This window comes from Nipponia nippon, unplaced genomic scaffold (genome assembly GCF_047370975.1).
Source record: "Nipponia nippon isolate SJK-2023a ecotype South Korea unplaced genomic scaffold, ASM4737097v1 scaffold_11, whole genome shotgun sequence".
NCBI lineage: Eukaryota > Metazoa > Chordata > Aves > Pelecaniformes > Threskiornithidae > Nipponia > Nipponia nippon.
This window is the reverse complement of record NW_028262302.1, coordinates 1,693,788-1,719,560: the sequence shown is the minus strand read 5'-3', so window position 1 is coordinate 1,719,560 and position 25,773 is coordinate 1,693,788. Positions and strand designations below refer to the sequence as shown.

At 41.5% G+C, this 25,773-nt stretch overlaps 2 protein-coding genes across 8 annotated transcripts in view; one reads left to right on the top strand and one right to left on the bottom strand.

Annotated features, from left to right (window-relative positions):
• Nucleotides 1-2,671, bottom strand: part of NUBPL (NUBP iron-sulfur cluster assembly factor, mitochondrial) — an 88,943-nt gene extending 86,272 nt beyond the window's left edge. For both annotated transcript variants that reach the window (XM_087747140.1, XM_087747141.1), the window contains exons 1-2: nucleotides 2,505-2,671; nucleotides 1,380-1,527 (exon numbers count right to left, since the gene is read on the bottom strand). In XM_087747140.1, the coding sequence (XP_087603266.1) occupies nucleotides 1,380-1,527; nucleotides 2,505-2,630 (274 nt within the window). In that variant the 5' untranslated portion in view covers nucleotides 2,631-2,671. The remainder of the gene's footprint in view (nucleotides 1-1,379; nucleotides 1,528-2,504) is intronic.
• Nucleotides 2,672-2,734: 63 nt separating this feature from the next.
• DTD2 (D-aminoacyl-tRNA deacylase 2) lies at nucleotides 2,735-25,632 on the top strand. 6 transcript variants are annotated; one of them, XR_015702222.1, is made up of 4 exons: nucleotides 16,852-16,985; nucleotides 20,373-20,441; nucleotides 23,008-23,077; nucleotides 25,212-25,346. XR_015702222.1 is itself a non-coding variant. In XM_087747145.1 (3 exons), the coding sequence occupies exons 1-3, from the start codon at nucleotides 2,983-2,985 to the stop codon at nucleotides 25,463-25,465; spliced, it is 411 nt and encodes a 136-aa protein (XP_087603271.1). In that variant the 5' UTR covers nucleotides 2,735-2,982; the 3' UTR covers nucleotides 25,466-25,632. The 6 variants fall into 6 exon arrangements, 4 of the variants coding, with proteins under 4 accessions (XP_087603271.1, XP_087603270.1, XP_087603268.1 ...); XR_015702221.1 differs by lacking the exon at nucleotides 25,212-25,346 and adding an exon at nucleotides 25,140-25,210; XM_087747145.1 differs by lacking the exons at nucleotides 16,852-16,985; nucleotides 20,373-20,441 and adding an exon at nucleotides 2,735-2,997 and having other exon boundaries at nucleotides 25,140-25,632.
• Nucleotides 25,633-25,773: the final 141 nt, after the last annotated feature.

Below are 25,773 nucleotides of genomic sequence, written 5' to 3'. Positions count from 1 at the left end.
TGGTAAATGGAGATGAACAGCAGACAACATTCAACTAAAGGATGACTCTTTTCCTAATCTAGATGGTAAGGAAAAGATTTTTAAACAAATTTCTAACACTTTACAGAGATCTTTGTAAAGAGGTTTACGTTCAGTGTCATTTTTGTTTAAGTTCAAGCAAATTTCTGCAGTACTGGTAACCCATGTACTACTGTCCTGGTTTCAGCTGGGATAGAGTTAGTTTTCTTCTTAGTAACTGGTAGAGCGCTGTGTTTTGGATTTAGGATGAGAATAATGTTGATAACGCACTGATGTTTTGGTTCTTGCTGAGCAGAGTTTACACTAGTCAAGGACTTTTCAGCTTCTTGTGCTCTGCCAGGTGCATAAGAAGCTGGGAGGGAGCATAGCTAGGACAGCTGACCCAGACTGGCCGAAGGGCTATTCCACACCATATGACATCATGCTCAGTATATAAGCTGGGGGAAGAAGAAGGAAGGGGAGGGGACGTTTGGAGTGATGGCGTTTGCCTTCCCAAGTAACCGTTACGCGTGATGGAGCCCTGCTTTCCTGAGGATGGCTGAACACCTGCCTGCCGATGGGAAGTAGTGAATGAATTCCTTGGTTTGCTTTGCTTGTGCACACAGCTTTTGCTTTACCCATTAAACTGTCTTTATCTCAACCCATGAGTTTTCTCACTTTTACTCTTCCGATTCTCTCCCCCGTCCTACCGGGGGGGGAGTGAGCGAGCGGCTGTGTGGTGCTTAGTTGCTGGCTGGGGTTAAACCACGACAACTACCTTGTTCTATCACCTAAGAACTGCAGAGTTAGAGAAAAATTAATTCAAACGTAACAGTGGGGCTGAGAGAAGAGTTCAAGGTGCTTCACAAGGCTCTGATCAATTTGTGTGGTTTATAACTACAGTTTCATCTTTTGTTTATTAAATGCCTACACAAGTATTTGAGAAAATTACAGAGACCTGATTTTGAAACCTTCTAAATATTTGCATCCCCTACAGAGCACATGACTATGCCGACACAGCAGAGAGGAGCACCGTACAGACACACCTACGCTGCTAGGGAAAGGGGAACAGCATCACTGCACCGGCACATGATCCCCTCCACCTCAGCTTACACTGCCTCTTAAGAAAGCAGACTGTCCCAGGACAGCACTGCACTATTACGAAGATGTTATTTCAAAGCTGTCTGCTCAATTTGCACCTCATTTAAAGCCGAGACCTCTGTACCCATGTAGATTCTCAATGGCTGCAATGGGACTTGACAGAGGTGAAGGGCTGTGTTAGTGGGACTCAATTACAAGGTAATGACACAACAAGGGCCCAAATATTCCTTACAAAGTATTACAAAATGTGCAAAGTAAACAATTAAAAAAAAAAATCTTACCTGCTGTTGTTGATTTTCCAACTCCCCCTTTTCCAGAAGCCAAGACCACCACCTGCTTTACTCCTTCTATGGGCTTCTGTTTCGGCAGCCCGCGTGACAGGATCCGGGCGCGTTTGTCCATTAGAGCCTCATCCCTGGAGCTTGAGGACTAACAAAAACAGAAAACAAGGGAACGCGTATGCACCAACCTGCAGCTTTCGCAGCGCAAGCTGACAGGGAAGAACCCACCTGTGCGCCGAGGCATTTTCACTACTGGTCCAAAAAACCGTTTTGCACGCAGGTTCTCCCAAAGGGAGCCTGCCTCCCAGGCTGGCAGGAACGGGGCCTACTTAAAAATAACCCCCGTGGGCATTTTGTTTAGACAGACAATTAAATACAATCGATCTTAACACTTAAAAGAAAAAAAGAATGAGGGCTTGTGTTAAAATAAACCAAAACACCACTTTAAAAGTTAAAAGCTCTAAAAAACAGGCTAGACCTAGCGGTCTTTTACGTTACAGTTGCTTCAAGCACACCAAGTACAGCTAACAGCAAAGGAAGAGGAACCCTGGGTGCCGAGGCGCCGGGGAGGCACCGGCCGCTTTCCAGCGGGCTGCCCGCCCCCGAGCCCTGTCAGAGGCAGCGGTGCAAGTGCCGGGCCGCTGCAGCGAGCCCCGCTTTGCTGTTACTGCCGAACAAGAGGCACAGGACGGCTTTTCTGCGCCCTGCGGGCCCCCCGCAGCAGGACGGAGGGACTGCCAGACAAGAGCCTGCACCTCTACTGGCAGCGTCCCACTTACTACCTGGTGGCCCAATTGCACCACCACAGGCGGCGAGCGACCGCTCGCTACTTCCACAGAGCTGACCGAGGTCCCGGCAAAAAAGCCGGCACAGACTCACCCTCCTCTGCTCGGTCCGGCCGCTGCCCCAGACCGCCCGCGCCGCTAACGCCCTGCGGCGACCGCATCCTCACACCGCAGAGCAACCGCCACCCCCACAGGTCTAGGCCGCGGCGGCTCTCCTGCTTCCCACCCCCGGCAGCTCCCCCGGGTCCGACCCTCCGCGGCCGGCGGGCACGGCGGTCCCGCTCCGCTCCCCGCCCCGGAGAGGACCCGGCGCACGGCGGAGAGCTCACGCTTTACTCACCGCGGAGTCGGCAAACGGAGCGGCGCAAACGGCGGGCCCGCAGCCCGGGCCGCGCCGCGGCGCCGTTGGAGCCCTCCCGCTCCTGCGGGCGGCGCGCAGCGCCCAACGCCAGGCCGGAGCCCCCATGCCAGCCGCCTCCCCCGCCCCGGGCGCGCTGAGATGGCGCCGTCTCGCCGCGCCTGGGCCCGCCCCCTGCACCGCCCCGCGCCGGCCTCTCCGCGCTCGGCCGGTGCCCTGGGCCCGGCACAGCGCGGGAGGCCCGGAGCCGCGGAGCCGGAGCTGGGCGGGCCCAGCAGGCCCCGGGGAGAGCGGAGAGCTGGCTGGAGATGGAGGATTTTGCGCTGAGAGAACTGCTGCTGCTCCGGACCTTGGCGGAACAGACCAAGGCCTGCCCCGATAAAGTGCCGAGCGGTGGCACTGCGAAGCAGCAGCACAAGAAAGCAGCTCCTTGCCGCTGTCTGTAAGAAAACTGGACCCAATGGGAAAATACCAGGTGACCATATGCATTACAAATTGGTTTGGAGTTATTCCTCATAGCGTTGTACTTGGCCCCGCTGAATCCCGTTCTGGTTTTCTCTGCGGCGCTGCCTCAGTGTGTCGGTGCCTTTTGAATTCTCATCTTGGCCCACAAAATGGTTGGCCAAGAGCTTCATCCCTCCTTGGTTTGTGTCCACGGCAGGTATAATAAATATATTCCATTTCATCTTTTGGGTCAGTAATTAAAAGAACAAAGAGACCTGTAGCCAGCACAGATACGCCGTTTGCTTTTTTTTTAATAATACTAACATTGAAGCACTGATAATTGTTGGTTATAGTTTTGGTTTTCCAGCCAGTTTACACCCACTCAGTAGAAGTTTCATCAAAATGACATTTCTGTTCCTTATGTCATGTGAGATTTGTTTAAAGCTTTTAAGATACACATCATCTACTGCTTTTCTCCCTCCTATGTGGCTTGTAACCACATTGTGGAAGGAAATTAGATTGGTTTGACACGATTTGCTCTTGACAATTCCATGAATAGTCCTTATTCATCTAAGTAGTATTATAGAAGTAATTCAGCCCTTAGCAGTTTCAGGCCATTAGTTTTCAAAGATAAAGTACAGTGTAGATAGTGTCCTTTGTTGGTATCTGTCGTAATACGTAATGGATCAGAGGATTTTACATCGGTTTAAAGCGTTATTATAATAAACATTTCCTCTCTTTCACAGTGAGCGGAATTTTCACCACTATTTTAAATGTTATTTTTTGACTTGTATTATTAAAAGCGGTAATCAAGCATTTTGCTATTACTCACCATTTTCAAAGGCTTATTTCAGTGCTCAGCTACCATACAAAAATTACAACAATAAAAATAAAATCTTTTGCTATCCTTTAAGTGATTCTCTTTCAGCCTGTCATTTGCGTTGTACCCACATGAGCATATTTTGCATAGCTAACACAGATGCCTGGAGAGATCAAATAGTTTCCCAGTGATTTACCCTAGTGCCAAAGCAAAATGCAAAAGAATACTGAAAACCAATGAGCCACTTCATTTTGAAACTATAATATAGACCTGCCTCAAGGGCCTTTTTTTCCACTGCCTCAGGAAACCACGTTACCTTTTGCCTTGCAAGAAATCTGCATAATTGGTTTTCCTACCTTGAGCAGTTGAAGGCAGTCTTAAAGTCCAAAATACTATGCATCTCACAGAAATAAGATCAGTACTGTAGGATCACTGGTAGGCATACCGTTTACATATCCATCACTTCAAAGTCTATACAAAGAAAAAAAAATGACAAAAAAGTTCCACCATACACTCTTTGGTTCTGAGAATAGCTCCAACACCAACTGGAATAACCCTCACAAATATTTTTGTGGGTTTGGTCTTTTGTAAAGCTAATCTAGCAGAAAATAAAATTGATTTTTAGAAAAGTAAGCTGAAGGAGTTCTCCAAACTGTCACCTAAGAAAGAACAATTCTCAATATTTTTAGTTTTAATAATTTCTTTTAGCACTGGTTTGTTAATTGTGGGGGAGCTAATATGGCAGTAGGTTGTACTGAACATGGATATGAAAAGTAGAATTTGGCCATTAGAAAGGGATTAAATTTGCTTGGCAATAAAGCAGACATTTTCAAAATACCTTGATTGTTAATAGTGGAATGCATTGATCACAGTTTGATTGAGTAGTATTGCACCATCTCTACTAATTGTGAAGACAGTGTTATGGGTTATACACTTCTCATAATTGCTTCTGGCTCCTTATTTAAATTTTAACATTTGAAAGTATTGGTTTGTTTGCCCGACATGTCGTTGCAGTCCACATACAGTGCTAAAATATGAGTCTAGGAAAATGCAACCAAAAGTTAACACAGATTTTACTGCCAGATTTGAGTCTTTATGGAAACTATGGGCAATCTTTGCATCTTTCAGAAAATTCCACTCCGGACTTTTCAATAGTTCAACAAAATGAAAAACACAATATTTAATTTTAATGCAAATTGATAATGTTTTCTTTAAGTAAGGGTAAGAAAATGTTTCAAAGACTTGAAATTGCTATTCAGCCTGAGCACTAACATGATAAAAATATAATTGATTTTTGTCTGAAATTAGATTGTCTTTTGTTTAAATGTATTCTTTCTCCACCCAAAATCAATTAAGGGTATCCAGGTATAGCTAGCAGAGATTTGTTGCCAAATGACTCCAAATTTTAAAAATGAATTAACATTTGAAAAATTACTTGGCAGATAATTAGGTTGATTTGTGTGCAATAGGAAGTAAGCAGCTAAAAAAGAGTATCTTATCAAGACTGTAAGCTTTCAAGGCTGGTGGAGCCCTGTGTTTCCATTCTTGTTTCTGGGTGTCTGCGTAGTACCATATTAATAATATAGTAAGTTAAGGGCATGCTGCAAACTCTTACTCATATGAGCCATCCATTTTGGTCACAATTTAAACTAGAAATTATATTAAAGAAAGGCTAAAGCAATGTTCTTCAAAACTAAGGGGTCATTTTAGCTTCATGACCAGGCATGTAATCTTTGGCTGCAGAGGTATGCCATAGCGTACCAGAGCAAGTGTGTGTGGCATGGGGGTCACCAATTCTGGTTTTTTTTCCCTGGTTGGTCAGCCAGCCTTGACACATTTAAGATAAATAAGGTTAAAATGTTGCTTTTTATCTTTTTTGTCCACATAGTGGTAATTACTTGGTTCATGAAGAAATTAAGTCTAAGATAGTTAAGTTTTAGGCCAGTTATCAAAGCTCATGGGATAGACAACGAGGCTGATGTTGTATGATTAAGAAATATGGATGAATACATTAAATTCTGAGATAGTCTTCCATATATTGTTATATAGTAAAATAAGATACAGTGCCCTAAAAAAGAGTTATGGAAGTTGTGGCAGTTCTGGAGAAGCCAGAAGAACTTTCATTATAATTGCCTTTTAAACATTAGAGACTACTTCTATCTGACCTCAGACTGCTGGAGAGCAAGGAGGACACCTGGGGTCAACACATTCCCTTTTTTCCATGTTGTCTTAAACTGGAGCAGTTGTTCCCAAGCTTTTTTAAAGCTAAGCCTAGTTTGAAAAAAAATGGTAGTCCTCTGTGACTTCTTGTGCTCTTACCCAACAACTGCTGGTGCAGGGAGCCTTGCTGCTCTGCCCTCGTTTCTGCGCCTCGGGCTTGTTAGTGTTATCTCTTGGCTCAGCCCACACTCTGTCTCAGGATGGCTGCCACCTTCTCCCTTTGGCAGCTGTGAGACAGAGCTAGAGCTGCTCTCATGGCTCTTGCCAGACTATCCTTCTCCTGTGGGGCTGACAAACTAGATCAGGCTGCAAAATAAACCAAGCCAAAATGCCTACCGGTGCGAGTTCTTTGCCTTATCTTTGCTATGCCTTTCATGTAAGTTAAAGCAACTTCCAGGTTGCTTTACTTAATGCTGAGACACAAGACCTGGTCCTGTGCAGACCAGCGTCGGCTTGGCAGAGCTCATGCACGTGGGCTTGGCGTTGTACCTGGGGGTAACAGGCTCCAGCCATATCGGTAAGGCACACCTCAAAAACCCCTAAGTAGGGAATATCAGGTGTGAGAGGAGAAAACAACTGCAGGCGTCTATGAGGAGAGCCTCACGCTGTTGCCTCTCTGTCATTCATTAGAATTTCTCCTCTTACGTCTTTTTCCTGCTAGGCTTAGATACCAAGGCCGACATTGCTGATATCAAGGCAGTTATGCCCACTTGTTGCAAAGTAAGTTTGGCCCAAAATATTTTAGCATATTCTGATTTCAAATATCCATACAAAACAAGTGAGGTTTACCTGTGTTTTCATACGGAATACTACCTTGTTTAAGCAGCAGACTTTGTTCATTATATAGGGCAACGCTTGAAACTGCAACATCTTAACAATCACAATGAAAACACATAAGAAACAGTAATAACGTAGTCATTCTTCTGTATCGTGTATATTAATATTTTCAATACATAGAAGACCACAAAAGTAGCTTCATCCTATGTGAATGCTTTGCCAAACCTTAAACTGAGAAAGAAATTAAGTTGTCTCCTTTAGTTCTATTTTGCTAAATGAGGAAGAAGATCTGGCAGAATTGAGCCCAGTTTAGTTTGTATATTGCTTTCGTGTGGACATTTTAATCAGCGCAGTCCTTCACAGTCAAGAAGAGATGAAAACCTTATTTAAATTTTCACTAGATTCTTCTGAAGTCAGTCATCAAGTTCTTCAGGTTAATATTGCTTATTATAGTAACAGTCACATCACGGTGAAGATGCAGCTGATATTACAGCAATTTTTCCAGCCTTAAGCAAGTGGTGCAGAAAATGAAGAGATTTCTTTTGTTGAATATGCCCTTCAGTAACAAAGCCACATTATTTTTCTTAGGTACCTGATATTCCTTGCATGAATAGAATTAACTCCAATTAACAGTATTTCCATACTTGAAGAAAAGAGAAAAACAAAGGTTTTGATTTTTTTTTTAAAATGTATTCCTAATCTTTGCCATATGTTTTACAAACATTGAAGGAAGACTGGCATTTTCTTTCTTTCTTCTTTCCTTTTTTTTTCTTTTTTTTTTCCCCAGTAATGGAGATAAATTGCAATTATAAGAGTCTCAGGGGCAGAAAGAGCCCTATTGTATTAGACATTGTACAAATACAGAATAAAAAAAGATGGTCACTGTCCTAAAAGCTTCAGTAAACCATTTGACACCAGTGGTCTGAGTCATAATGGCATTCAGTCACACTTCTAGTTTCTGCAATCATTTTAATTCTGCTCTTCATTCATTTTTCCTAGTAATGAGCTTATACTTTACAGGAAACATTTTTGTTAACGTCATAACCTTGAACCTAAATGAGTTCTGTATAGCAAATTAATCTTATTTGACCAGTGAGGCCGATTGAGACATTACATCAACTTTTAGTGGTTTTGGTGTTCAGTAATTATTTTTAAAATCTGGTTCATGTTCCAAACCAGTTCAGTTTTGCTCCGCAGCCATTCAATACTTATGTCATAATTCCAAGTACACTAGCAATGCAAGATATTTCAAAGGGCACCAACGCACTTTGGGTGTATATGGACCACTTACGCAATTATGCCAGCAACAACCTGCTCCAGAGTGTTTCAGTGTGCAAGGACCAATCTCAGCTGAAAATAAATGTGATCCAAGAACACTTCTTGTGTCTGCACACCCTGTTTGAAGCACTGTCACGTAAAACTGGGAGGCACTCCACTGCTGTGGAGCCAGAGCAGCTGATCATTGGAATGCAATCCTCTGGTTAATCCTCAACTGTGAGGGAAAGTAACTCTTCTTCAGGGTTCTACATTGAGTCAGAGGCAGATCCAGGAATGTAATCTGGAGTTCCCGATTTCTAATCCCCTATGGTGAAGTGTTAGTATTAACCCCACAAAAAAAGAGAGAGTGCCTCAGATTTTTAATTATGCTAATGTCCACTAATGTCAAACAGCAGGCTGCTTTAGGCAGAATAGAGCCAACTGATGATGTTCCTAGCACAGAGAGTGAAGATAGGCATGTTTATAACTTGCCTATTTTCTCCTTTATCAGAAGCTTAGACCGAGGAGAGAACAGCCTACAGCAGAGCACCTTTGAACTTTAAGTTTTACAAGAAGCTGAGCAAGTTCCTCTCAATTCAGAGAATTTATCTTTGCTTTCTTTTCCATCCCAGCTCCCTGGGCACGAAGAGAAGAGGGACTGGGTTCATGGCTCCCTACCACAAAGTAACTAGGTTTCTCATTGTAATTGGTTCAGAGGAAGGTAGTTTTCTAGTGAATTCTTCATGAAAGCTCTTGGTCTATGGATCTTGAAACTAAGGTCTAAAAAAATAACTCTATCACAGAAATAAATGTAATTTACATTCTTCTAATTACTGCCACTAAAGGACTGTATTGTACCTCTTAAAATACCAATTTAATTAAACTTTCACATGAGGAAATATAATGGTATTACAGGAAATAAAGGAATTATTGATAAAAAATACTTTTTTTTTTTTTTTTGCACTAAATGATTGTTGAATTCAGCAGTTGGCTTATTAGCTCACACTTAGGAAAGTCGTTTGAGAAAGGAGGTTTGCAAAGCAGGATGGTGTCGTGCAGCCCATCTCTTGAGAATGGGCTCTTGCCCATCTTAACTGCTGAACCAGGACAAGATTTTTTTTGTTGGTGAGTTAGTCCTGGCCAAAAGTATGTCAGGAACTGTTAAAAGTAAAGATGAGTTGCAGCGTCCAAGAATATTTCCTGCAATTGATTAACTTCCTAGTACAGATGTAGCCTAGAGGTTCACTTGAAGGTGAGCTGAGTGACTCTCTAAGCTGGAGAGTGCATGAGTTACATCTGTGTTTTCTATAGCAAGAGCTAAAACACCTAATATTTGTGCTGGAATGTATTTGCGGGCACCAAAATGAAGGTTTTTTTAATCTGGACATGGCCCTCACTCAGACTGTCACTATGAAGACACAATTATTTTTTGTCCTATGGGCAACAGAGTATCCAGGGAAAGATTAAATACCTGTAATTACTATTAACATATCCCAGGTTACAGAGTAATTGTTTTACCCAGTTATTCATGAAAATGTAAGCCTCCAGCAGTTCCAAGAATTATCTGTGAAATAAAAAGCTCTTTAAGAAAAAGTTATACCAAATACCATTTTTCTATTCTGTTAGAATATCAAATATTGAAGATAAAGTGTTTTACTTTGACTCTGTAGCTGCTATTTAGCATCTATTGTAAAAGAAAAACTGTGACCCTTTGGCAGCTTAAAAAAAAAAAAAAATCAACGATTATGTGAAAAATCTCCTTTTCATCATTGCAGTGCTTCTGAAGTATCAAATAATAAAGAAATAATATCACCCCAAATGAGTTCAGAAATGTGCATTAAAAAAAATCTGTGCTTTAAGAAAGTGTGAAAAATCAATATTAAAAAACAATTCTTGACACTGAAAGCTCTTTGAGACATGTTAAGCCACACTGGAAGTCATAGCAGGAAACCACATTATTTCTTGACACATGGTCCATTATCTTATTTGACTCCATGAATATTCATTAGAATTTACAGTCTTTTATTATTTAGCTCACTGCATTAAACATCTGCTTTTTTCCCCCCACAAGACCTGAGGGGAAACAAAATCACCTTCTATTTAATTTGGTTAAAATCATGAAAGGATTATGTATACACTATTGTATTAACTGAAACAAACCATCAAAACCTAAACGCTGATGGTAAACACAAGTCCTACAGTAGCTATTTGTTCTAAGGGGATGAGTTCCCAAAACATCATTTTAGGAAAAGCCCATAGACCAGCATTACTGTGTCTGTATACGAAGCTGTGTTACGGCAAAGCGAGATACCCGTTTGTGTTGTAATGCAATGATCTTACGTCGAAGGGAATAAAATGCCAAAATCTGTCAACCCTACTTGGCTTATTGAGCTCTGGCAATGCTGTTGAACTATACCACAAAAGAGGTTGCTCTGTTCTGGGAAGAACAGCTCCAACAACTGATAAACAACAGACCAAGCGTATAATTAGTGCCTCCTCAAACTTACCCAGTTTTATCATGATGCATGGCAAATGGCACTTGGGATGACTTCAGAGATTTGCTATTCAGAGAATTTCCTAATGACCCATCATTTGTGTGCATGCTTTCCTGACTAGCTAAGGATCAGTATGCCTGAGGGGAAAAAAAATGATAGGAGCTGTGGCTCAAGGAGAAAAGCTTTTGGCCTGAAGCTGTGGTAAGAGTTTTATTTTGAAAGTCATCCATATAAATGCAAAAAAATGACATGCACCCTCATTATGCCTGCACACTCAACAGTAACTGGAGGCAAGGAGTTCTCCAGGTACATAGAGAATAATAAATTACCTTTCATACTGTTTGTGAAAGGAGCAGAAAGAGCCACATCTCGATCCATGTACATTTTTAATAATAACATGAGGCTTTATGCCAATACTCTAAAAATTTTACATATGGCACCTATTGAAAACATGGAAACTCAAGTTCCAGCTCCTAGATGATATTGATGCATTTTTGTCTATAGCAACATCCTCACATGGCCATAAAAATTTCTCACTGAAAACTAAAAAAAATGGGATTAACTAACAAAACCACACCTTTGTAGTACTAATTGCTATTGCAAAAGTGTTTATGAGGTAAAGAGAGCAGTGATGCAGTAATACCTGGGGAAGACAACAGATTTTAATTCCTTTACCTGGCAGGGGTAGAGGACAGTATCCAGCATAACAGGGGCCACAGAGCACAGCACAAACACTTGGTGGAGCCCCCTTGGACTTGCACCAAACCAGCCCTGAATGTAGGCTATAAGAAATGTAGGACCTGTGCTCCACAGCACCTGCAACAGGGCCCAGCCTAAATACCTGGGAACCCAATTTGCAACACCCATCTGGGTCAGTCAGGTGTGGGTTAGCTCAGTGGCTTGACGCAAAGCAGAGCCACCGCCTACCACACTACCAGACCAGCGCCAGGCTCTGCGCAGATGTGTCGTCAGCAGCTCCATATGGAGCACAGGAAGCTGAGTTTCACAGATGAAATCTGGCCTGAGTGGGTATACTGACCTTGCTCCAGGATGGCAAACAGCCTGTGCAACTCCAGTCTCTCATTCAGCACTCTCTTCTGTATCTGTATATGATGCTGTGTTATGGCAAAGTGAGATACCTGTTTGTGTTGTGATGCAGTGATCTTGCATCAAAGGGAGTAAGAGCGTTGAGCACCTCCCCCTGTTTGCTCCAGGCCCTGTGACCATAAGGTTAGCCTTTTATAGATAGGTGGGTGCTTTTTCCCTCACCACTGCTTCAGTTACTGTCCTACATCCAAGTTGTTTCCATGCACTCATGCTGTGTAGAACCCAGATCTCAAACTCAGGAGACCCAGGGAAGCAAGTACAAAGACATTTGAATATGCCTGCAGGGATCAGCCTGGATCTGGCAGTACCATTCCTAAACCAGAGCAGAAAACTGCTGACTTTTGAGGGATTCCTCCCAAAGTCAGTTCGGTGGCTCTGTACAACCTCCCTCTGAATTCCAGAATTGAGTGGGTTGTATTGAAACTCAAGCTTGGCTTTACACAAGAAAGGTTCAGGACCGTAGCTTATTAGATTGGCTCAGTTCTCTGAAAAAAATTGTATTGCTTCTAACCAGCAGGAGGTGTTACAATGAGACCCTATGGTACATACTGTAGGTAGGCTACTCCCACTGCTCTGTCGATTCCATTGGAGCAGGACACAGAAGTCCTTTTAACATTAACATCTGTCAATCATGCAGACAAAGATTTGGTGTGGGAGACACCCGAGCAGGGAAAAAAATACAGTAGTTAAATGTCACAGGCAAACAAACATCCCTGACACCTGTAGAGAAAGAAACTGTGATTAATAGTATTCTTATTTCCTTTAGGCAATCATGGTAAGCAAGCAGATTGCGTGTCTATCTGGCTACCTTTTTTTCCCCAATAGAGCCAAATTTCTGCTTCTCACTTAGAAAAGCTGTAATTGTACCTGACAGCCTTCACACTGAATCTGTTATTTTGTTCAGAAATTTAATTAACTTTTGATTACTCTAATTTAACACATTTCAGTATCTGTTTTGTAATTGTATGAAGGGCTAAACAAAACACTAATTTATTTTTAACAGTGTATTTAATTTTTTGCTGTGTACTTCAAACATGCGTAAAATCAACTGCTCAAATCACAGGATTGCTCTTCCACAGCAGGAATACCAGCCTTCACTGGAAACAATTCTGACATTCACGAGGACAGTAAATTGGCTCTGCTGGAAGAGGTAAAGAAGTGTACCAACTCTGAAGCTACAAAACTGCAGCTGAAGAAGACACAACCTTCTTCAGACCTATGGTGCAAACTGGAAAGATAAAAATCACAGTACCATCTTCCTCTCAGTCATCTTCCCCCAGAAGCCTGCAATGCTTCTTTTGAAGGCTAAACAGATCTGGGGTCTGTTTGGAAAGTAAAGCTGATGATAGTCTTCACCCCACATCTTCTCTGGAAGAGCTATTTCTGGTAGCTTTACACAGGCATTGTGCAATACTTGTGGTCTTTGAGTGACAGGACTCCTGTTCCACCTCATTTCTGCCGCTTGACTTGTACTAGGGAAATTCTTCATGCCCTCTCTCTGCTTTCCTTATTTAAATACCTCTGGAGGAAGGAGGAGGATGGCTGGGAGGCAGACATACTCCTGACCTTAATGTCTGGACAGTGCTTTGAATAAGAGAGAAGTCAGTACTAAATACAGTCATCATCATGTGTCTGCTACTTGGACAATAAAATGATTTTAACACCACCACCTAATCCTCTCTACACCCACATCACTGTTCAGCAGTATCTTCTCTCTTCCAGCTAATCAGTATTTCAACTAGCAATTCTGAGGCTGTAGAAAGAAGAAAACTTAATTGGGTCTTGAACTAGACTGAGAAACAGGCTATTAAATAAAAAAAAAAAATCACAAAACAGAGTCAGATAGCTCATCACAGATAGCACGAGTAGGCCAAGTAGCTCAAAAACAGAAGCAAAATGAATAAACTGGAAGGAAAGAAAAAGGGATCATCATCCAACAGAACGCAAAGGACTTGACTCAGTTCAGGATGTAAGACTGTAAACATCACTTCAAAAACAACACACACTATCATTCTGAGCTGTCTTGTGGCAGTTTTTAACATCTTAGACTAAAATGCAGTATCTTTTTTTATTTCTTTTTTTTGAGGGATTGATCTGTTGTTTCAGCATGGCTAAATTAAAAAATGTACTTTATTTAAACATTAATCCCAGTTTACAAAGTATTTTGTGGAATTTGCTTTATCTTATGATGGAAATTTGCAATTCGTTGCTGCAAATTCCACTTTCCAGGCCATCTCCGATGACAAAAGATTCTTTTAACATCGACCTCTACTAGCTAGCACAGCAGGGTCCATCAGTGCTGTCTCACACTTCACAGCAGTAGTGGCATTCACCTGTGATTCTTTACTAAATATTTCTGATTTACCTAAGTACTCTTTTTTTCCTTATATGCCCTGCTACTTGTCTTCTCCTCTCCCCCCCCCCATTGTGTGGTAAGAGTTCCACCTGGACAATGGAGAAAATAAAACATTTAAATCTAATTCTTCTCTTGACACTCTGCAGCCTTTCAGCTATGTCTGTCCCACAAGAGGTAGTTTTACCAAGATATAACCCTTACCAGCAACCTATTTTGTATCTTTGCTATCTAAGTGCCACAGCAGCTTTGTATAGTTTCTCTTCAAAACAGATGACACTACCTAGGGGCACTCTGTTGATGTGATGGTAGCTGCTTGAAAGACCTTTGATCACAGTTTCAGACACTGCAGACAGAGGAATAATATCTAAGATGTATCTTGTCCCTTCAAAGTTCCAGTCAACTACTGCCCCTGCCAAATGATATGCAACACCAAACTTATTACTAACAATAAAATCATCCCTAAGGAAGAATTCAAGGCCACTTGAGATCATTTTGGTCTAGCATTTCATCCTGTGATAAACAGGAGAAAGCCATGTACCTGCAGAGGCAAAGCTCCCAGCACCCACCCGCCTCTTCACAAAAGGATTCACTCCATTAAGTGTACATGAAATATGCATGACCATTCACACAAAGGGTAAGGAAAAACACATGTCCATTGAAATTTGAGAGAAATGGTTCATACTGCCATCTACCCCCCTGAAAGAGAACTGATGTGAAAATAACCAGAAATGTCTTCTGGATACCACTCTTAAAATACCTACTCTCTGCTCCAGGGACAAGCAGCACAGAGGATACAAGTTATATTCCGGGACAGCGGTCAAATCCAAAATATGCAGCAAAATGCCTTATATAATAACTGATAAAAATATCAATATATTTTATGCATTGATATATTATTTAGATATCAGGTGGTTCTTTTTATACAAAATCCATAATCAAATCTAAACTCTCATCTAAAATTTAACCAACAAATTTACTATCATTCTTTGCCATACAAAGAGAGGCCCTTAACCTAACTATGGCCCAGTAAGCTTCAAGAAATGCAAGATGCATTACAACAAAATGAATTTGGCTTCCCAAGGAAAATATGACATAATTACACTAAGAATCCATAAATAAACAATGATGTCATACTAATTTTGCTATACACTGTTTCACAGGCATTTGTGTTGACACCTGCACGAGCAAGCGTTCTCCATCAAATCCTGGCATAAATAATGGTAGTGCAACAAAGAACAATCAATATCCTTGTATATTAATATCCCTTTATAATCTGCTTACATAACTTGCTCAGACTGTAGTATAATCCATTCTCCTTAACAATCAGTTTATATCACAAATATACATATGTGGAAAACCCTACTTTAAATGAATTTCTACCTCATTAAACTCCTCTTAATGGTTCTGGGGATACAGCTTTCAAGTAAAAGAACAGAAGGTATTTTAAATAAATTAGCTGAGTTTAAATAAAAACAGCTCATACTTAACAATACCCTACAGCTAGCAAAAGCGAGCTAGTTTATGTACTAACCACCTAGTGCGATTTCCTCTTCTTTCACAAAGGTTTGCTTTGGGAAGAGCAACCTCACTGACCACTGATGCAAGAGAATGTTATTTTAACATAACGGACAGAAGCCAAATGTATCCCTATGTGTACCACTAGCAATTAATGACTGCATATTGCCCCTTGCTGTGCAACAGATAACTTCAGTAATCTTATTCTATGATTGCGGCCAGGTAATAAAATTTGGCTTCTTACCCATGCTGCTATGTATTACAGCTTTTTTTTTTTTAAGAAACATGCTTGTAAAAATAAAATCTTCAGTCTTAAAATGAATTCTGAGAGAGACTGAATTCTGCATTGCTCTATCCTGACTTTGCTGCCAATGTTATTCAAAACTTTTTTCTGTCACAATTAATGGATGGGAAGAAGGCATAACTCTTAATTTAGGATCTGTTCGATGAGTATTAGGGTAGGTACCCAAAAACCTGAAAGATAAGAGAAGCAGCTGCAATACTTTAACTTTTCCCATGAGGTATAGAAGCTCATTTCAGAACTACGCACTTTTTTTCAGATCATGACTTTGATCCCTAGCTATCCAGATCCCTTTTAATTGCATTCTTCTCTGTTCCCTCTGCTCCAAAGCAGTACTGTTGAAGAGAAACACTCCAACTTGATAGGTCCACCTCAGTCACCTGAAACACAAACATTACCTGTTTTTAAAGAAGTGACAAACAATATTCAGATTGATAATAGTCTTTCCTTTCCATGCAGAAACTACACAGCATACTCTTCTTACCCCCAGCACGTGACATTTCCCTCAGATTTTTCATTTCTCATCACAAAAGTAACAAAAACCTGCTCCCTGCTAGCCGTAGGGCATTGATAAGTTGAGATGTAAGAATACTTTGTTTATTCCGTTCTAAAGCCTGTATCCTCACCGCCTGTCCCCTCCTTCGAGGTCACTGACAGACCACACGCCCTGTTTTACCTGCAAAAGATTCATAGTATTTGCTAATTCGCTCTTGCATTTTTAGGACGGACTTTCTTTATCGCTTGCGTGTCAAATAAGCCGCTTTTAAACATCTGCTGAGCAAAGTCGTTGCCACCCCGCAGGCCCCATCGTTAGGCTCTCCCTCGGCGCCGGCTGCAGGCCCGGTCTGCCGTGCCCGTCATTCCCCCGCAGGCCGCCGCCAGCGCCCGGTCTCCCACCCCTGCCCTCCCCCTGCCAGCCGCCTGCGATCGCGGCCCGTGACCCGCGGGCTCCCGGGGACGGAGGCTGCTTCTGCGGTGGCGGAAAGGCGTTACCCGGAGGCAGGGACCGACCCAGGCACGGCGCACGCCCGCCCCCCCCCCCCGCTGCCGTGAGGGGCCCGCCATGGCGGCGGCGCGGCCGGCGCTGGCTCGGGCCCTGCTGCAGCAGTGCGTGTCCGCCCGGCTGCAGGTGAAGCCACCCGAGCGCGGCTCCCAGGCCGAGTGGGTGGAGGTAACGTCTGCGGCGGGCCGCCTGCCCCCCGGCATCGCCCCTTCTTCCCTCGGCGGGGCGGCAGGCCGCGACTCGGGGGCCGCTCCGGGGCGGGCGGCGGGAAAGCGCTCCCTCTCCTGCGGGGAGGGCGGGAAGGCGCGCTCGGCGGGGTCGCGGTCCGGCCGCCCTGACGGAGGGTGCTGTCGGCGGCAGCAACGGGAGCGAAACCGCCGCCCTTTCCCTACGCGTAGTCGGATCGGTGATGCCCACGGAGCTCCAGGAGATCCCGGTTTGACTCGATGTCTATGCTTGCGCTCAAAACCCGCAGTCCGTCGCTGCTTAGGTTGGCCCTTGAGAGAGCTGGCTGCAGCCCCCGGGTGGCGGGCGGCCGAGCGCCCGCCCAGCCGCTTCTCTACCCCGGCCGGGAGGGGAAATAGGAGCAAAAGGAGTAGCAAAATAAGTGAGTGAGAGTAGAGTCAGGGAAAACACCTACCCGTTACCGTCACAGGCAAAACAGACTTGACTTGGGGAATTTAAGTTAATTTGCTGACAGTTGACAGAAATATTTAATTAGCAGTTTGGGTATTGGGGAAAAAAAAAAACCAAACAACAGAAACAAACCAACCAACCACAGAGCCCCAAGTGCTTAGATATTTGAGGAAAACAGCCCTCCTCCTTTTCCAGGCTAAGCTTCTCTTCAGACACCTTTCCTGCCCCCTCCCTAGTTTCCACTCCAGAGCCCCCTCCTTGCCCCGTGTATCACCGCAGGTTACACTCAGGCCCTTCCGCGGGGCAAGGAGCGGCGCGGCAGGCTGGGGTCAGTGCATAGCAGTTTCCCTGTGCTCCAGCACGGCTCCTCCGGAGGCTGCAGTCCCTTCAGGAACACGGCTGCTCCCTCATGAAGCACCTCCAGCCCCTCCGGGGCATTATCTGCCCTTTCTTAAATACACTTTCACAGAGGCGCTACAAACTTGGCTGATGGGCTCAGCTGTGTACCTCATTAATTCTGTGATAGCGTACACTTGGAGAAGAAAGGCCAGGTAGAGCCAATGGGACTATGGCAGCAGTAGTTCTTTTTTTTTTTTTTTCCCAGACCACTCACCAAAAATGAAATGTAGGGTGTAGACCATCACACAGCTTGAGGGAAACATTGTAATTTCTCTCTTTTCCATCTGATAGTCTTCTGTCGGGAGAGGTAGGTAGGTCTGCAGACTCTTTGGGCTATGTGGTATGCATACAGCCGAGGGCTATTTACCAAAGCATGAAGGCTGCCCTTTGGGATGCTCTGTCCTGCTGTAGTTGTCACTGTTTATGGGTTACCTACACTAGAATAACTCATCTGTGCAGCTGTCAACTATTTAGCCCTTGGGTTTTTTTGGTTTTGTCTTTCATCTTTCTTAAAGGCTACTACAACAGAAGGAGCTAAATATAGTCACTCGCATAACTTCTGAGAAGTAAAAAATCTAGTTATGAGTTCATTTAAGAAATCTGAAGAGAGTTTAAAAAAAAAGCCCGTCCCTAGGTGTTTCCACTGTTTGACTTTCAAATTGTTCTTAAAACATTTCTCTCCTTGTTCGGAAGAGGCAGGTGGATCCATGAGACCTGGTTTCTGCAGCGTGGTCTGGGAAACCAGAAGGTTTTGCTCAGAGGAAATACATGTCATCTCACAGATACCGTGTTTGGCTGAAGTGCATCTGTGTGTATTGCATTATTAGCCTCTCAGTGTAAGGTTAATGATAGTGAAAGTTGCTCAGCACAGCATACATTAACTTTAGGAGAAATATCCTATTTCTAGTTTGCTAATCGCAGGAGTAATTGTAGATCTAGTAAAGAAAAGCTGAAATGTCATTTTGCTGGCTTTCTTTTAAACTATCCGAAAAGAGGCATATGTTATGGTTTAGAGATATCATGACTAACGCTATTACAAGGAAGTTATGCTGTTTATATCTTTTATTTGAAGTTTCAAATGGCTTAACCAAAATCACTGGGAAAGTAATAGACTGCACTAAAGGAATCTGCAAGAGATTTGGGCACTATCGGCAGCAGGTATTTTTTCAGACAGGAACCTTAGTAATATTTGTCACAGGTACTTAGGAATCTTTCCTGGATACCTGAGTCTTTTTAGGAGAAATCTGTTGTAACAAGAACTAGTCACCGTGCAGCAAAAACCTATGGGAAGTTCATAGTTTCTTTAGTATAACTACTTTAGAGGTCATTGGAAGGAATTTTGGCTGATGACGTTTTCTGGTAGGGTAATGTTACTTCCTGTATCTGCGTGTCAATGCAAAAATAAAAAATATAGACCTCACAAACTATTATTTACATAAACCAGTGTGTTCCCGATGATCTGTAACAACTTAAAAGTGGGTCTTCACCTTGAGAAATTTCTAGTGTACTATAAATAGCACATTATGTAGGTGGCTTTGAATAGCTTCTGAGCTTTAAGAGACCCCTGTAGGTACTTTAGAAACTTTAGAGTGGGTGTTCTTTATCTGGAAAAAGGTTAGGAGTGTACTTTTTTTGATACATGAATCACTGCTCTTCATTGTGTTTTCATGATTGAATTTTTCTGGCCTGTTGAGGGTTACTGCAGATGGGATGTCTTGTTTATGGAGAAATGTTGGTTAGATAGCATCCATAATGGTTTTATGTATACAGCAAAATACTTAAGAGGAAAAAAAGAATTCTTTTACATGCAGGGGAGAAATAAGGTGAGATTTGGTGTATTTCACAACTATAGGAGAAAAGAAACAGAAAAATCAATATTCCGCTAAAAAGTAAAAGTGCTTACACTTTATGCAATGAAAACTGTCTCTCCCATGTCTTATTTCCCTCAATTTGTCTTCTGGTTAAGATAGCAAAAAGAGGTGCAAAGTACCAGGCACAGGCTTGTTCTGTGACCTGTGGTAGATGATGTAATCCCTCTTTGCTGCAGCTGAATGTGTGAAATATGAAGAAATCTTCTCATGGGGTAGCAAATCTGAACTTGAAACAGAAATGTCAAAGAATAATTTATATAAATTAGTTTCACAAACTGGCTTCCTAAGGATTACAAACTCTCTCTGTTTTCATTATCAGTTGCATTACATTTTCCTGAAAAAAAAAAAAGGTAGAGTTGAGATAACATTTTGCAGAATATATGTGGGGTTTGCTAGTGAAATCCTGCGAAATTCAGATGAATGTGTTTAGTCGAGAGGGTGAGAGAGGGTTTAATTATTTGTTCTTCATGCAAAAGAGCTAAAAAGGAGTATTTGGAGGCAGCCTTGCTAAGGCTGGCTGTATGGCCTTAGGGACTGGGTACTTCAGCCCTTCATGATGCAGGTTGCCTAGTCTGATGATTACTTAGGACAGTTGTATAATGAATGCCAGTGTTGCAAAGTAACATGCTTTGCTCGTTTATTTATGTAGGCATTTTACTGATAACAGGAAATCCACATAGAGCACAATTTCCCTGCCCAACTGCCTGCCTGTCACTACGTAAGTTCCTTGTAGTGGCTGTTTGCACATCAGCGTGTTGAATTTGTAACCTTCTTATTTGTGTTATTTTGCTTAACTTTTCCTGCACTAAATATAGCTCTGAAGAACAGTCAACTAGACTGTGATAGGTTACAGAGGACCTTCAGCAATGGCACTGTTTTTGCATTGGTTCAAAAGGTTTACGCGTTCCCGTTCCTTACACTGGTAACAAGCACGAGTCATAGGACAACTGAAACACTGATATAAGATCAGAGGATTGACATGCATTATTATTAGATTAGCTTTTGAAATTGCATTCAATTTTACACCTTCTATTCGATTAAGAAAATTAAAGAACAAAAAAGTAAGGCATAATGAGGTTGAAACATGGTTGCACGGGTTGAAAATAGTGTTCAACCGCAGTTTTCAGTCATAGTTGAAACCCTAAGTTTCAACTTACAAATAGTTGAATAGTTTTCAACTATAACATGGTTGAAAAGTGTTCTAGAAGATCATAAACATGCAATATAAATAGAAGCATCCTCTAGCAGCTTTAACTTGTCTCTGAATTTTTTTTTTTCATTTAACCTCCTGTCCCTCTAATTTCCCTCAATATGTCTGTCTCATCTTGTGATAAAAAGTATCTTAAAAAACAGGCATCAAATCATGAGAGAGGCTGGAAAAATAATGAATGTTTTTACTTAATCTTTAGCTGTCTGGCCTTAGGACTTGCAGATGTCACTTTATTTACCTTTTCATCTTTTTAAATGAGCTGCTTGCAGAACATTGTTACTTCTGTATGTGAGACTGTGCAAAAAATAATGTCACAAGTCTCAGAATTAGCGTGATCTTCTGTGATGTGCGCTATATAGCAGAGTCACTTATTTCTAATGCAGTGGTCAGATGTGTACAGTGCAAATGCATTTGGCCTATTTTATCACAAGCCTTTTTATTAGTAGGTATGTGTGCATTGTTTTTCTCTATTAATATCCTGATGCTGGTCTGTTTCTGGAACGAATATTTAGCTAAACATGTAAGGATATCTAACTTTTGGCAGCCTGTATTTCTCTCCTTTATTTGAACAGATGGTTTGAAATGTCATTTGAGGTTCAGGCCATCAAATTCCTTACAGTGTTTATGAAATATGGCAGTCATTTGGGAACCTGTATAATATTCTGCAGTGGTCAAAATGAGTTTTGAAAGGAGCCATTTAAAGCTTTTGAAAGATCTCAGCATGTGACATTTTGGCGACAAAGAACATTCTTTTCTTCCAGAAGTTAGTCACAAGAAAAAGAGTTGAGAAGGCATAGCTCTTCTCAGTCATTGCCTTGAGCATTTTGTTTAATCTCTACAATAACAAAGGGATAAAACCTCATGTGTATAGCTAAGTTTTCTTCACCAAAAACCTACATCTTTTAAAGAAAAGGGGGAGAGAAAAAAAAGGTATTTTTAAGAAACTATTCACATTTCTTATCCTTTTGCTTTGATAACATCGATATTAATGACTCCTTCCTGCCCCAATCTAGTTAGCATCTCTTAGGTGGTATTTCATAAGCTGACATTTCTTTTTCTTCTAACAAAAATATAAGGATACTTATTCTTGACAAAGCAGTGGTGAGGTTTTTTTTTAGATACTGTATGCCTGTGGGTATTGTATGCCTTTCTTTTTTTTCCTGAAGGAGTTAAACCATTCAGGTATACTTGTGCATGAGACATAATTGCTGTTGGCTGCAGAGCCTGTCAGTTTGTCTTAATGAAGCATAGGTTGTTGCACAGGCATTCCTCGTGAACTAACGAAGAGAGTAGAAAAGCTACACAAGAATTGCGTTGTGCTTTCTTCTCAGTACAGACCTAATTCTTTACTCAAATAAATAGTTCTTGCACGTAGTCTCTCTGAATGCCAAAGAAGTGGCATATCCTTTACTCTGCACAAAGCAGGGGAAAGGTCCTGTTTCACCAAAAAGACTTCACCCAAACTGATAAGTAATATTTTGAACAACTTTATAATATTCTGAACAACTTCATAGTTGTTGGCCAGCATATTTAAATTGATCATTATATTTAAATCTTTAATTAACAGACTCTATGTTTTTTCAGAATTATCCTGTACTAGATTACTTTTAACATCAATATATAATTCAGTTCACTGACAAGTCCTGTGCCATTTGTCATGTTTCATAATTGGAAATAAACTCATCATTCACACTGAAAATTATTTTATTTGTATGTTTGATATGAAAAAAGCTTAAATTATTTCCTATGCTGCATTTAAGTACACTAATTAATCTTGTCACCTTGTCTATGTTAATGCTGTACGTTGTACATTCCAACTAAATTTGGCTTCACATGGAGCTAATAAATTGGCTTAATTGTATGTAGAAGCATTGTGCAGATAATCAGTACATATCTCATAAGCTTCCACAGTGTGGTGTGTAAACTTCTTGTCTGAAGCTATACTAAATAACTAAAACTACTCTCACAAGCTTTTTTGTTGTGCAGCTTTGTAATTTTTGATACCAGTTTTAATGATACGTGTGCAAGGTGGACAATGGAAAACATTGACATAGTTTTCTGTAATCTTTTGTAGATCCAGCGAGGGCTTGTTATCTACATATGCTTCTTCAAAGGCGCTGATGAGGATCTTGTTCCAAAAATTGGTATGATATAATCCTTATAAATTCTTGTATTGTTTGAAAAAGCAGAAAAGCAGTAGAGGCAGAGAAGGCAGCAACCATTTGGACAAGAAGAAGTGAAAAAGCCATCAGGTAGCATATTCCAAATCAATCACCTGGCTGCAAGAACAGCTTGGTCGGTCTTGTTTCTTTTGACAGTTGTCTGTACCTCTCGCTCTGTCCGTCTTCTCATGATCGACCTGTTAGAAAATCAATTGCCACGATGATGACATTCTAGCAAACAGAGAAAGCGCTGCATCTGCTGTTTGACATATTACATGAATCAGGCAACAGGTTCAGTCCAGGACAGAGCCGAATTTAGAGAAAACTGTTTTCAAATAATTCATGGCTTGATTTGAGAAGTATTTTAACACTGATCTCACTGTATGTGCAGGATATTTAAAATTATAGCCAGTAGAGGGAGTTGGGTGGATAACTAAACAGTTTCCTTCCCATCTCCTTTCAGAGATATTATATATGCACTGTTGGCATTTCAAGTGTAGTTTTCTGGTTCAGAAGTGATAACAACAATATCTGCAGTTCTTTCCCTCTTCTCCACATGCACTTTAACATTTACATCAAAGCAGAGAAGATGCTGTGGATAAGGTCAAATGGTAGTGATTTCTGTCTTCACTCACTGTTGTTTTGGCTTGAGGTTTTTTTGTTTTGTTACTGTTTTCATTTTTACTTCGTTTCTTCTCCCTCCTTTCCTCCTTCTCCCTCCTTAATAGCACAGGATCATCTGGGAAATTCCATGATGCCACATATTCCGGATAAAAGTACCCCTTTTCTTTTCTGTGGCTGGCTGATAGTAGTGGTTTCACAAAAGGTCGTGTAACAATAGTGTATGTCAGGCTACTTGCTGGGACCAGCGGAAAGACCTGGCAGTGCGCAAGCACAGGTGCTATTGAAAATGCTGAGAGCAGCTCCTGGGGGATTCTCTCTTGGTCTTGGAGGGCACGGTCTTTCTGTGGTGCTAAACTAAGTTGAAATCTTTGGATGTCTTTAAAGCTATGATATGAAAATTGATTTTGTGCTTGTGAGAGTTGCATGAGAGTGTTACTTGAGAATAATGACCTTTTCAACTGTGTGGCAGCTGAAACAGGCCAGAAAAAGAAAGTTCTGTTTCCTATTAGGAGATTCATCTACAACCATCCTCCTTAAGTGTCTGTCTTACAGAATATTTTTTCCTAAATATATTTTGAAACTGTTTAAATGAGTGTTTTTGGTTCCTGAATCACAACTCATCTCTTTTTGCTTTGAACAACATTAAACTTTTATGGGTTTGAAGGCATGACTAGTACCCTCACAGCTTTTACAGAGTTGGAGGAAGTTTTGCGGGTATGATTTGATTTGTTATAGAAACATTGGAAAATATAAAGTTAGTAAATGCATCAATTTTATTTGCGAGTTTATATATTCTGGTTTATGGGCCAAATTGCACCTCTGACCTTCCTGCCCATTTCCTCTCTCAAAAGACAAGCTGGCACCTGCACGTCTCGAAGTGGAGCGCTGAAGGGCACTCGCTCCACTTGAGACCAAACTGCTAAGCTGTGGCTTAAGCCCAGGTTAGTGCTGGGTCCTCCTGTGAACTACTGCAATCAGAATGAAAAGACAGGGCAGAAACTTCTCCAAAGTGCACTAGAGATGGTGTTATCTCCTACAACGTGTAGTGTTGTGCAAATGTTGCCTATTTGAGTATCAAGCAACTAAGTTAGGGTCACTAATTGGATCCTGGGTTCCTTTGGGGGTGTCCAACTAGAATCAACTTTAGACAGACAGACAGCCAACCACTTCCCCCCCAAAATAACTCTTTAGACCTATTATATTAATATAAATATCCTTCACATTCTTCACAATACTCAGACATCTTAGTTGGTTAATAGTATTTATTGATTGTCCATGTTTCATTTCATTAATAAGCAGTTTCTTTTACTTGAATAGTTTGTCATGCATTGCAATATTTGTTGAGTCGTTTGTGATGTTATATTAGCTCCCGTTTAATTTACTTTAGTTACACTAACTTTTATTTTATTTTTATTTGCAGTCAATATGCTGTTGAATGTTAAATTAAGTGAAAATGAAAGCGGCGAGTATGTTTCTGTTCTTGATTTACCAGGCAATGTGCTAATCATACCACAAGCTACCCTAGGTGGTAAACCAAAGGGAAGAAAGATGCAGTACCATGCAAACATTGAAAAAGAAAAAGGGCTGGAACTTTATTCTCAGTTTGTGACTTTGTGTGAAGAAGAACTGGCTGCCAATGCCAAATGCTTGGAAGCAGGTGTTCTCGTCAAGCATGGCACATACGGAAACAGGCAGGTGTTAAAACTGGATACAAACGGACCTTACACTCATCTCATTGAATTTTGAAAAAACAAGTGATATCATGGATACAGTGCTGGCTTGCAACTGTTGTCTTGCCCCACCCCAATTTCTAAGCATTAATGTACTTAAATGGTTTGGGCGATACAGTGTAAGAAAGACTTTCGCTCTTCTGTACTGGTGTTGCCAATCCCATTAAATAGAAGGAAGCCTGAGACTGCTTTGCGATAATGAGTATGTGTTTTATGTCCGTATTCATCTGAAGCGTGCTCAAAATAATTGTTAATATTGATCCAATGAAGATGTATAATTTGGAAGGCTTTATTAACAAAAATGAGGTCATGCATGCATTTCTT